The sequence below is a fragment of the Mugil cephalus genome, chromosome 13 (genome assembly GCF_022458985.1).
Source record: "Mugil cephalus isolate CIBA_MC_2020 chromosome 13, CIBA_Mcephalus_1.1, whole genome shotgun sequence".
NCBI classification, from domain to species: Eukaryota; Metazoa; Chordata; class Actinopteri; order Mugiliformes; family Mugilidae; genus Mugil; species Mugil cephalus.
In genome coordinates this window covers 2,313,436-2,327,317 of record NC_061782.1, presented here as the reverse complement: position 1 = coordinate 2,327,317, position 13,882 = coordinate 2,313,436, and the positions used below count along the sequence as shown (strand labels likewise).

The following is a 13,882-nucleotide window of genomic DNA, read 5'->3' as shown; positions in this document are numbered from 1 at the left end:
AAAGTAATTTTCTTTTATTTCACGGTATTTTTCTGGCAGCAGGAAAAGTTTACGGTCAAGGATCGACTTTTGTTTAATGTCATCAGAGTTTACAGTTTGTTTCAGATTTCTCACATTCTCATGCTCCTTTGTCTGATCAGAAACTGATAAGTCCAAAACTGAGGGGTCCAAAAGAAAAATCAAACATTAGAGGTTATCGGAAAATGATCAATGACATATTCGATGATAATAAAAAAAGTTAAAGAGGGTGTAAATTTACTTGCTAAAGATATATTTAATAGAAAAGAAATGGATTCAGTTCAAAAATGGGAATTCTTTAAGGTTAAAATTAGAGAAGTTGCAATTAAACGCAGCAAAGAAATAAAAAAAGTGAAAAAATGAATGCCCTATTAAATCAGCTGCAACCTCTAAGCTCCAAGCAAGACTTATCTGAGGATGAATTAATATCATTAAAAAGTCTCAGTGAAGAGCTTAATAGAATGTATGTGAATTTAGAATCCTGCAACGTCTCCCTGCACAAACACACAAAAGAGAAAGAAAGAAAGAAAGCTAACTGAAAGGTAACGGAGGCTAACGTGAGGTAATTAACGTGATAATTTCACTAAAGTCCGTTAACGTTTTGTTGTCAGGAGACATTATGTAAAGTTGTTTTGATCGTTAGGTTTTAAAACATTACCAAAATACTACCACTACTGCTAATGCTAAAATGCTACTGCTATTAGTGCTACTTTTACTTAAATGCTAGCGGTTTTACTTCTGCTGCTGCTATAACTACTACTACAATAATAATCACCTATAATAAGGTTCTGTATCCAGTTGTGCCTGCTGTAAATCCAATTTGAATTGCCTTTCTGATGGTCTCATTGCGCCACCGAATCACCCCTTTGTTCTTTTGGCTGAGTGCATGAATCTGGTCCTGATTGAAAACTGAAGTAAACTTTTGGTGACGGTTGTTGTTTCTCCTCCTAAGTGCCAAATTGATTCTTTTTGTGTCGTGCTAGAGCCCTCTCTGCTTTTATCCTCATATTTCTTTCCTTTTTTAATCCCCTCAGCAGGTCCTCCACACTGGCCCTGTCATGACTGGCCCCTGGCAGACTGGTTCCTGGATGAGTGGCCCCTGACTGACTGGTACACTGGTTCCTGGATGAGTGGCCCCTGACTGACTGGTTCCTGGATGAGTGGCCCCTGACTGACTGCTACACTGGTTCCTGGATGAGTGGCCCCTGACTGACTGGTACACTGGTTCCTGGATGAGTGGCCCCTGACTGACTGCTACACTGGTTCCTGGATGAGTGACCCCTGACTGACTGGTTCCTGGATGAGTGGCCCCTGACTGACTGGTACACTGGTTCCTGGATGAGTGGCCCCTGACTGACTGGTACACTGGTTCCTGGATGAGTGGCCCCTGACTGACTGGTACACTGGTTCCTGGATGAGTGGCCCCTGACTGACTGGTTCCTGTCCCTGTTAAAGTGGCCTCTTGAACGCCGGCCCTGGACTGACTGGCCCCTGGCAATATCAAAGATCACAGGCTTGTCTCTAAGCACTAATGTCCATCAGGGGGGTGGTGGGGGGTCATTTGTCTGTCTGTTTATCTAACAGTCTATCTCCACCCACTGATATGATGCTGGGAATGTGTTATATCAAGTACAGATTAAGCGCTACTGCTGTCTTATCTAACCGTTCTCCCTGACCCTGTTCACTTCTTTACAGGACACAGATGAAAAGCATGAGAAGGGTGTGAATGGAACGGCCATAAAAGCTCTTGTTTGCTTGTGTATTGGTTTGAAGTTTTCATTGAGGACCCTTAACAAAGCCAGATCTTGTGACCCTGCCTTCACTTTTACAATCTGTCCATTTATGCCACCAGCTTTTAGCCTGGTCCCGGGACACATGCAGGAGCCCAGAGTGAGGCGGCTGTGAGGACATTCTGTCCCCTTTTCCAGAGCCGTCTGTGTGTTCATGGTTTCATTGCCGCACTTTGCCCCGACCAAGTTTATTATCGAACTCGGTAATAAAGATAAAACGTACTTTGTACTTTCTCTTTCTCCAGGGTCGTGTCGCAGATCCTTTTCTCCATCTGAAGGTAATGAAGCAGTTTGTGGTGTTTTCTTCATCATCAGCTCAGTTCCAGCAGAAATCTGCCGCTCCATAGTTCACGTTAAACTCAGTCACAGCTGAAAGGTAAGAGTCTGGATCATTTTGTGTCTCTGGTCCGTTTGTGTCACTCGGTGCATGAATATGATTGAAGGTGATTTTCTTTCCTTCATCTTTTCATCGAGGACACAGTCGGGCTTTTATTTTGAAACTGTCTGTAGAAGTTTGATCTGCTTTTGTAACGTGAAGCGGTTGTACTTTTAAAGGACTTTTAACCCCTGTTAGAATTCGTGGTCGTTTATTCTTCAAAGGGGGAAGACTAAGTACATTTTGCTATTTAGAAAACATTTATTGAGATATAGAAAATAAATCATGTCCATGGACCTCTTTGTTTGTGAGGCTCCCAAAAAAGGTGATGTAAAATAAGATTTCCAAAGTAAACCGCAAAATGAATATGATCATTTTGCCACGGTTCAGACTCGGTTTAGGTCGTCCCCCCAATCATTTCCTGGATTCTACAATGATGTGTCACCTCCTACAACAAAGTATATGAGAGAGAGAGAGAGAGAGAGCAAAGGGTGAAGTCCAACAACTGATAAGATTGATCAACACGATTGAAAACATAAATTTAAAAAAACTCTCAGCTGATAATAGCTCTGTCTCAGTTGTGGGGGCATTTCCCTGCACTCACTCTCTCACATGGTTTTTACTTTTATGCAATTTACTACAGATTCAGTGACACAAATATCAATAATAATACTTATAATTAGAATGTAGCCGAGTATTAAAGATTTTATTAAAGAAAATGGTGTAGGAATAGATTAGTTGGACTCAGTGCTTGGGGCAAAGACTTAGGGGGGGCAGTAGGGCCTAGACCAAGGCAGTGGGGCTCATGAAGACCAGACGACCCGTGATGGCTAGCTGCGTTAGGCAGTTTGAACCAAGCCCTGTTTTATACTGGTACTGTACTGGAAATGGAGGATCTGCAGGCTGAAGTACAGGCCCTTAAGGAGAGGGTGGAAGAGGATGAGGCAATGGCGGCCTTAAAGGCCCAGAACGAGACGCTGATGGCGCAATTGCAACTACACGGGTCCCCGTTTGCGGGGGGTTCCCCTGCTCAAACACTGGAGGAGTGCTGTATCGTAAGCTGTGGGTCAGAAGGAAGGGCTGATTAACCCTGCAGCACTGCACAGAGAGATGCTTACTTACATGCATACAACCATTCGAAGTTCGAGGCCGATGTTAATGGCCGGGATGTTTGTTGGCTTTTAGGCTGCTGGAAGTGGTTGCAATGGATTTCACGGTGCTGGAGCCGGCGTCAGATGGGCAGGAGAATGTTTGGGGTTTTTCCAATGTGTTCTCCAAATTTACAGTTGCAGTGTTGACCCGAGGTCAGAGGGGAGTAACAGTTGCTAAGGCCCTGGATTCAGCTGTATGGAGTTCCTGTTGAGTTACACTCAAGGTGGATGTTTTGCGGCCAGTGTTCTCCAGAGTTTGAGCGTCAGTACGGTTGACAACTCAAAGCACAACGTAATCTACGTCGGAATGAATTCCGAGTTTGTGTTAGCTGCAGGGCCAGAAATGGGGGTTGCCAGCTGTGGTGGATCCTCTTACCCCCTGGGGAACGGCTGATTCGGAGGACTCTCTGCTGGAGGTTGTGGTGCCAGGATTTAGAAGGCAGGGTTTTCTGTTAGAGGAGAGAGCCAGACAAGGGGATGGATTTGGGAGCGCTGAGGTAACGGTAAGGCAGTTAACCATGGCCGGACTATGGATCTGCAGATTAACTGGTGGGTTTTGGATGTTTATTTTTGATTTGTGTTGTAGGCTTAAGTTGAATTCTATGTGATGTGTTGTATATGGGGTCATTTTGTTTTGTTTGAAGTTGCAGTTACTGAGACGCCAGTTGTGCCTCTATGTGCTCAGTGTATTTTAGTTGTGAAGAAATAATAAAGATTTCTATGTTTTTTATAGTTCCCTGTTTCCTGGTTGTACCTGCCTCAACGGCACCTGAACCTGTCCCTAAGTCTGTCTATGCTACAATAACATATTCATTAATACTAGTGTCCGAGCGATAGGGATTTTTTGGCCCGATAACGATATCAGAGGAGGTGCAATCACCGACAGCCGATGTGCAACCGATATAGTGAGTTTTTGAGCTGGAATGAAAACAGGCCGATTGTGCATAGATTTTGCAGCGATATGATTATGTAATAGTACAGTCACAGTGACAGTGGTACAGACAGATGCTTCCTGAAACCAATTATGAATTATTGAATTATTTAAGACTTTCAACATTGAACAGACTTTTTTAAAATGACAATTAACATAAATAAAAATTAAATAATGTAGCAGAACTTCCAATGAATAAATAAAATAAATAAACCAATCTAAATAAAGAACATGCTGTCAGTCAGTCAGTGTCTAATACTTGAAGTCAGTGAGGGGCAGGTTGTAATACAGGAAGCATAGCTTCTCTCGCCGAGCCAATGGAGACGAAGCAAAGTGACGGAGTTTAAATAGATGCGGGTGGCGAGTTGATGCGGTGGTTGTTCACACCCGTGCTGGTTTATGTGACTTAAGGGGACTTTTCAGTGCAGGACTGAGTGGAGTGTGGATGCGAACCAATCTCCTTCAACCATGCACAGAAAAGGGGAATGACAGGAAAGGTTTTTTCTAATTTAAACTCAGTTGTGTCGTCTCTCTTGATGTGCTGTGTAGCCGCTATTCCAGCTCTTTGTGACTGCGCCAACACTTCACATCCAAGTGATCCTGGCTGCACCTGTATCATAGTTAGAGATGGATACTGTCTGTGCCTCCCTGTGGAAAATACTCTGCTCAGTGTTACACCAGTCACACTAGGCTTATTTCTACAAGGCCATTCATGATGTCAGCTGTAATCTACATCTGTGTTATAGATACATGATTTCTACAGTTTCACACATTTAACTTTTAGAACTAGCACTGAACATGAGTTGGGCCTAATTAGTCCCTGATTGAACAGGTTATTACAGGACAGTAACTATTGAATCAACCACCAATAGAGATGTTCAGTCTTCCTTGTGAGAAGTAATTCCTTGTGTCCTGTTTTGTTGGCTCCGCTGATTTTCCAGGAGAAGCTGCACAGTGCTCCGGTCCAGTGCTTCAGTACCGTAGTAGCTGCAGCTGGAGGCTGAGTTTAGACCGGTCCAAGATGGCGGCGTTTCCTCTTTATTCTGACTATGGGTGCACCCACTTCAAATCCCTACTCTCATACAAGACTGACACAGAGAATGTGTGGATAGAAATTACTGTCGCGATGGGAAAGAGCCAAGAAAGTGTCAGAAAAGACTGGAAGTAAATGTGAGGGACAAACTCAGTAGGACACATAAACAACAAGGTGGTGTCCCACCGTCTCTACTGCGTCTTATTGGCCAAGAAAAAATATTCCTGTGTTTTTCCTGATTGAACCCAAACTTAATTGAACTGAATGGGATTTATTTATTTCAAACATAAGAGAAATAAATTTAAAAGCTGAAAGAAAACCAAAGTCTAGTGTCTGATAATGAGCAGGTGAAGGTAAAACTTATCTCTTTCCCTTTTCACTTCTTTAGAATTAACCATCTGATACACAACATATGCTCACCCCTTCTAAAGCACAACATGGCTCAAAAATGACCCGCATTCATTTCTTAGCATATTTGATGCTGAGGTTTTCTTTGTTCTTACTTTTGAAAGTAATTTATTTTATCACTGAATCATTATTATCATTATTTCCATTTTTCCTTTCATAAAATCGTTGCTATGTTACTACATCAAGTTTACACACATGGGTCAAAAATGACCGATTCATGAAACTGTGATTTAAAATGAATAAAAATGAATTCTATGATAATTAGTTTCAGAACAAGTCAATACTGAGACCAAATACTTTCTATGTAATACTTTTGTCTTAAATGTGGCTGTTGATCTGAACTGAGTCAGTAGTTTAACAACTGTACACTGGTGAAATATGACCAAACATAGTAAGAATCACCTGAAGATGACAGCAGTTAGTTTGTCTTGTTGCTCCTGCTCTTCTTGTCTCTCTATCTTCTCTGTTTCTGGCCTTAGACAGATGGTTCCTCCATATGAGCTGGTTCTGCTCAAGGTTTTTCCTGTTAAAGGGTTTTTCCTTCATGCTGCTCTGGAGGTTTCAGGACAGTTTGTGTAAAGTGTCTTCAGACAGTTTGTATTGTTATTGGCGCTGTATAAATAAAATAAAATTGAACTGAACACGTCACTAGTGCACAAATTGCCGTCCTGATTTTTCTCAGATGATCACTAAATGTGCTAAGTGTACTCTCTGAACAAAGGCCTGGACTTTTCTGACTTTGGAAACTGGTCAGACCTCTTCACACCTCTTCCTCTTCCTTTGGCCCTTCTGTCTGGTGTCTTCTGGTGGCGGGGTGGTTGCTGTGATCTTCCCACTGCCTCAGTGATGTGCTTTTAGAGTGTGGGCATGCACTCCATGCATCTCCATCTTGTCATCCACTGCTTTGTCATCATGCATCGTGCTCAGGAGGACAATAGCCTTCCCCTTCCTCTGGATAGAACTCACCATGGCCATGTTGTCTTTGAATCCAATCAATTTAACATTAGAATAATGGAAAAAAACTTACAGTAGATGTGCAAAGGGAGCTATGCTGAGCTGTGAAATGTCTGAACCGTGTCTCAGTTTCAGGCCAAATAGAGCAGTAAATGTGTGGCTTTGGAAACTTGATGTAGAAATACAAAAGGTTTTGTTTGTTCATGAAGCAAGAATGGAAAATAAAGAGATTTGTGGTAAACAAGATATTTACTGTATAACTGGGACAGTAAATGATAAGATAAGTTCATTTCTAAGATATATCATAGAAACACTCAGCCATACATAAAATAACACTGAAAATGAATACGGGTTATTTTTGAACCATGTTGTGCATTAGAAGGGCAGTGACTCAAAGGGGGTTTATTCAAAAAGTAAAAAGGGAAAAAAGAGAATAAGCATGTTTTTGGATCAAAAACAAGTTCATTGAGGAATACCTGGAATACTGAATGATAAAATGAAATTATTGCAAAGATATAGGAGGAAAAATCTCAGGTCACTTTTGACGTTGTGCATCAAAGGGTTAAAGACGAAAACTAAGTAAAGCTTTAAATAAATCAAGACGACTCACAATAAAATAATGTCCTCCTCCGTAGATATTGTTGAGACTTCATCTCAGAGCTGTTTATAGAGATAATAATATCTGAATAAACGGCTCTGTTGCTGCCCCCTGGTGGTGAGCAGTGTGTCCATTTCACTCATGTCCCTCGCGTCTTGTCTCCACTGTTTACACTATGAACGGACGTGAATCGCGTCATTGCGTCACTCGCTTTGACTTTGTACAGGTGTGACTCCGAGTTTGTGTTGCCAGATCGGGCGTTTACAGGTAAAATCTGACAGGTTTGAATTTTATTTTGCGGCTAAAAATACAGTCGTGAACAAACTCTGTTCTGGTTCAGGATGATTTCGTCTGGTTTTCTAATAACATGTGATGCTGATTTGAAACCAAACTAATATTCTGGTGGTTGTTGAACAGCACTCACTGGGCTGGAAACCATCAGCTGTATCTGGCAACACGACGAGTTTCCTGGTTTGACTTTACTTTCTCTTTCTCCAGGGTCGTGTCGCAGATCTTTTTCTCCATCTGAAGGTAATGAAGCAGTTGTGGTGTTTTCTTCATCATCAGCTCAGTTCCAGCAGAAATCTGCCGCTCCATAGTTCACGTTAAACTCAGTCACAGCTGAAAAGGAAAGAGTCTGGATCAAACTCATCCTCCATTTTGTGTCTCTGGTCCGTTTGTGTCACTCGGTGCATGAATATGATTGAAGGTCATTTTCTTTCCTTCATCTTTTCATCGAGGACACAGTCGGGCTTTTATTTTGAAACTGTCTGTAGAAGTTTGATCTGCTTTTGTAACGTGAAGAGCTGAAAGTAACTAAGTACTTTTATCCTCCCAGCTGATAATAGCTCTGTCTCAGGTGTGGGGGCATTTCCCTGCACTTCCTCTCTCTCTTCTACTTTTTTAGAACTGATTACAGATAATAATAATAATGATAATAATAATAATAATGATAATAATAATAATGATGATAATGATAATAATGATGATAATAATAATAATAATAATAATAATAATAATAATAATAATATTTCTTGTGAAAACAGACTTAGAATCGATATTTTGATGTGAAGATTGATTCTGAAAGACACACGTCTAGATCAGAAGTATCAACATTTCTGGATCGATACCACATCCCGACAGCATGGACCAGAGTAAAGACAGACTGGAGGAACCTGGACCTGGACCTGGACCTGGACCCAGCTGTGTGTCCTTGAAGAGCGACCGGTCGAAACACATTGAGATTGATTTTAAAGGAGAACGTGGACCTGCTCCAAAGAGGAGGAAGAGGTAAAGTAACATGTCTTGGTGTCTTGATGATTTGTTTCCTTGGGGAGGAAATATCAATATCTTTACTAACAGATTATCTGACAATTCAGTAAAAAGATCTACGAGGAGGATAAAGACCTGAAGTGTTGTTGAAAACCAAGTCACTGTTTCTACATGCTACAAGGCTAAAGCTAATATTGTATGAAGTGACTGTCACTCCTGTATCATGTAGGAAGACGGCCTTTGTTCACAAGTGACCAGGATGTTCATTCATACAGGACAGAAACGTGTTAAAGTGGCATCACATTAACACAGAGGAGTAAATGTCTGAGTCTAAACTGTCCATGACTCTCATCATTGTTCACAGGAATGAACCTGGACCTGAACCCAGCTGTGTGTCCTTTAAGAGCGACCGGTCCAAGGACATTATTCATAACTTTAAACAAAGTCAGAGGTAAGTTGTTGACTCCTTCCACCTGATGAATCAGGCACCAGATTCTGCAGAATGTTCTGTAACTAACCACCAGTCAGTCGGTCGTACAACAGGGTGTGTTTTAATGTCTGTAAAAGATCAGACTTTAATCTATAGAGATAAATGAGGATCATGTTGAAAGCTGATGAAAAGTCCACAAAAAGCAGTCTAGCATGGTTCTTATATAGAAGATAAAGGTAGCTGTGGCGTCTGTACGCCTCTGGTAACTCTATATGTGAATTGGAGGGTGTCCAGTAGATGCTCAGTTTTCATGACTATTTCAGCTTTAACCAGTTTTCAAATTGTTTCATAGCCATGGAGGTTAATGCCACTGGCTGGAAATCATTGAGTTTGGTGAGATTATTTGTTTTGGTAATGGGCACCAGGACAGACTGCTTCCATAAAGATGGCACCTTCTACACAAGAGACATGTTAAAAATAAAGTTAAAAATAGGACCAAGCTGCTCATCACAACCACTAATATGATCAGCTCCAGGACTTTTCTTCGGTTTACACTTCTTAAAACACTTAAAACAGGGCGGGAGCAAACAGAGATGCAGAGGAAGAGGACGTTGTTTGAATGTTTTGAAGCTATAAACTAAATGAACTTGTCTGATGAAGAATAACGAACGTTGTGTCTCTGGAAGCTGTTGAACCTTAGAAAAACATGAATATTTCTTTCTTGTGTTCATAGCAGTAGTTGGGAAAACACAGCCTTAGAAGAGGTGATCAATAAGTGGATATTTGAAGCAGAGTAGTGTCTTCAATCTTCTAATGGATGATAGCTTATTGTTGATGATTGGTCCACAGAGTCCACCAGCAGAGCTCAGAGGTTCTCAGTGGTCAGTCTACCCAGCAGCATCAGACACAGCTGGACTCCATCTTTCTGGTCTGTACATGTACAACAACTACTTTCCATCATGTCCATGCTGCTCTTTGTAGACCAGTTGATTGTCAGTGTGTCCAACATGGATCTGATGTTTGTCTCCATGGTTTCAGTCTGCTTGTGTCATTCATATGGTCTTCTGTTCCAGCTGCTGGAGGACAACATCATGACTTTTGTGAAGAAGGAGCTGAAGAAGATCCAGAAGTCTGTAACTCCAGATTACTCAGAATGCTCAGAGAGTCAGAGGGAGGATGAGGAGGTGTTGGAGGGTGAGGATGAAGAGCAGAGGAGGAGTAGCAGAGATTTATTCCTGAAGATGACAGTGAACTTCCTGAGGAGAATGAAGCAGGAGGAGCTGGCTGACTGTCTGCAGAGCAGTAAGAGGATTTCTCTAAACATTGAAGCTGTTGGAGAAATGAGACATTTACTAATGTCTCAAGAGATGAACCAAGATATATTCACACACTCATTCTTTAGAGCAATGACATGTTGGAATATTTACTGGAGAGTTTATTTATTCATCTTGTTTGTTGTTTCTTCATTCAGGACATTGTCAACGTAAAGTTAAATCTGGTCTGAAGGAGAAGTTCCAGTGTGTGTTTGAGGGGATTGCTAAAGCTGGAAACTCAACCCTTCTGAATGAGATATACACAGAGCTCTACATCACAGAGGGAGGGACTGCAGAGGTCAATGATGAACATGAGGTCAGACGGATTGAAACAGCATCCAGGAAACCACACAGAGCAGAAACAAGTATTAGACAAGAAGACCTCTTTAAAGCCTCACCTGGAAGACATGGACCAATCAGAAGAGTGATGACAAAGGGAGTGGCTGGCATTGGGAAAACAGTCTTAACACAGAAGTTCACTCTGGACTGGGCTGAAGACAAAGCCAACCAGGACATCCTCTTCATATTTCCATTGACTTTCAGAGAGCTGAATGTGGTGAAAGGGAGAAAGTTCAGCTTGGTGGAACTTGTTCATCACTTCTTCACTGAAACCAAAGAAGCAGGAATCTGCAGCTTTGAAGACTTCCAGGTTGTGTTCATCTTTGACGGTCTGGATGAGTGTCGACTTCCTCTGGACTTCCACAACAATAAGATCCTGACTGATGTTACAGAGTCCACCTCAGTGGATGTGCTGCTGACAAACCTCATCACGGGGAAACTGCTTCCCTCTGCTCGCCTCTGGATAACCACACGACCTGCAGCAGCCAATCAGATCCCTCCTGAGTGTGTTGACATGGTGACAGAGGTCAGAGGGTTCACTGACCCCCAGAAGGAGGAGTACTTCAGGAAGAGGTTCAGAGATGAGGAGCAGGCCAGCAGCATCATCTCCCACATCAAGACATCACGAAGCCTCCACATCATGTGTCACATCCCAGTCTTCTGCTGGATCACTGCTACAGTTCTGGAGGATGTGTTGGAAACCAGAGAGGGAGGAGAGCTGCCCAAGACCCTGACTGAGATGTACATCCACTTCCTGGTGGTTCAGGCCAAAGTCAAGAAGGTCAAGTATGACGGAGGAGTTGAGACAGATCCACACTGGAGTCCAGAGAGCAGGAAGATGATTGAGTCTCTGGGAAAACTGGCTTTTGATCAGCTGCTGAAAGGAAACCTGATCTTCTATGAATCAGACCTGACAGAGTGTGGCATCGATATCACAGCAGCCTCAGTGTACTCAGGAGTGTTCACACAGATCTTTAAAGAGGAGAGAGGCCTCTACCAGGACAAGGTGTTCTGCTTCGTCCATCTGAGCGTTCAGGAGTTTCTGGCTGCAGTCTACATGATCCACTGTTACACCAACAGGAAGACGACAAAGAAGCTGCAGGACTTCCTGGGAAGAAACTACAATAACTCACCTCTGGATGAGTTTCTGAAGAGAGTCATGATTAAATCCCTGGAGAGTAAAAATGGTCACCTGGACCTGTTAGTTCGCTTCCTTCATGGCCTCTCTCTGGAGTCCAACCAGAGGCTCTTAGGAGGTCTGCTGGGTCAGAGAGGGTCCAACCGGAGACTCTTGGGAGGTCTGCTGGGTCTGAGAGGGTCCAATTGGACACTTTTTCTCTGTCTGCTGAGTCAGACAGAGAACCATCCAGAAATCATCCAGAGAACCATCAACAACCTGAAGAAGATGAACACTGATAAAATGTCTCCTGACAGAAGCATCAACATCTTCCACTGTCTGATGGAGATGAACGACCTCTCAGTTCATCAGGAGATCCAAGAGTTCCTGAAGTCAGAGAACAGATCAGAGAAGTATCTCTCTGAGATCCACTGCTCAGCTCTGGCCTACATGCTGCAGATGTCAGAGAAGGTTCTGGATGAGTTGAACCTGGATCAGTACAAAACATCAAAGGAGGGACGACGGAGACTGATCCCAGCTGTGAGGAACTGCAGAACGTTTCGGTGAGTCCTGATGTGATCATTAACAGAATCAATCAGTGGAGATTAGTAGTTTAGTTCTTCTGACGTTCTCATTCTTCTTCAGTGTTCCACTTGTTCTCTGCAAACATTAGTCAGTTGTATTTACAGCCAGATGTTCTCCAGCTGTGTAAAGCTGTTCTTCTAGTTCTCTTTTCTTTCTGTTCCTCTGTCTTATTATTCTCTCCATCAGTTTGTTAGTTCAGCTGAAGCAGCCTCTGAGGCCTCACGTTACAATGATGAGAGGATATTGAAGGCTGTTTCTAGAGTACAGAATAATCCTGAAGTCAGTGAAGTGGCTCCACATCTACATCTATCTAAAGCTTGTTAAGATCAACATGAGCCTCCGTAAACTAATGGATCACAGTGGGCATCAGATGCTTACAAGAGAAAGTGTGTCAGGCAGGAGGAGGAAGTGCGAGAAAAACAAGACTTCAGGTTCACAATGACATTTATAAGAATAAACTGAATGACTTTAACAAAGCAACCAAACAAGCTAGACAATCATTCTTCTCTAAAATTATCAATGAAAATATCAATAATAGTAAAAAAAAAAAAAGAAAAAAAGTGCTTTTCTCCACTGTTGACAGACTTGTTAACCCACCATCCACCATCCCTCTGAAATGTTTTCCTCAGAAAAATGTGATCAATTTGCTTCTTTCTTTAATAACAAAATCATTACTATGAATCTTTGACTATATATGTTGGTCAGCTCCAGGTCCTCGACCTGCGCTGGAGTGTCCAAGCGCATCAAAGATATTATCAATGGATGTCAGGAAAACTTTTTACAACTAAACAAAAGACAAAACAGGAAATACTCATCTTTAGAGCACAGGCTCAGAGACTGGAAAAATCACAGCACATCTCAACCTCTCTCTCTCTACTGAAAGCAAAACTGAAGCAAGGAATCTGGGCGTAATTATCGACATGCAATCTAAATTTCAAGAAGTCATATCAATCACATTACAAGATCATTTTTTTAACATCTCAAAAATATCCAAAATTGAGGGGTCTTTTGGTTAACAATCAGATTGGAAAAATGAATCCAGTATTTAAAGTAGATTAGATACTGTATGATTTATTCACTGGACTCCGAATTCATTCAGAGGTTACAACTAATTCAAAATGAGCTTGCACGTATTCTGACTGAAAAAAGATCAACACATCACACCCGTTTTTGTTAAAATCTTTTGCATGGTTACCTGTTAGAACAAGAATCAATTTGAAAATATGTCTGGTTTATAAAGCACTACATGGTTCTAGCACCTCAGTACATCACAGATATGCTCAATCCACTTACACCCCAGCAAGAACCTTCGCGTCAACAGACAGTGGCCATTTACTCATCCCTCGCACCAGATCCAAAGAAGGGGAGGCAGCTTTTAGTGGATATGCTCCACAAACATGGAACACCTTGCCTGACACAGTTAGACATTTACATCAGTAGCCATCTTTAAAAACAGATTAAAAACCTTTTTTTCAACAGCGTTCTGCTGAGCTGTGTGTGTGCATGTGTGTGAGTTGGTGCGCATGTATGAGTTTAAGTGTGTACGTGGTGAAGATGACACACATGT

The 13,882-nt window shown here is 42.0% G+C and overlaps 1 protein-coding gene across 1 annotated transcript; it reads left to right on the top strand.

The window, feature by feature from the left end:
* The first annotated feature begins 3,071 nt into the window (after positions 1–3,071).
* On the top strand, positions 3,072–12,645 carry LOC125019051 (NLR family CARD domain-containing protein 3-like). Its single transcript, XM_047603551.1, has 4 exons — positions 3,072–3,239; positions 10,468–11,888; positions 11,964–12,293; positions 12,502–12,645. Exons 1-4 carry the CDS (start codon positions 3,072–3,074, stop codon positions 12,560–12,562), a joined length of 1,980 nt encoding a protein of 659 aa, XP_047459507.1. The 3' UTR covers positions 12,563–12,645.
* The last annotated feature ends 1,237 nt before the right edge of the window (positions 12,646–13,882 follow it).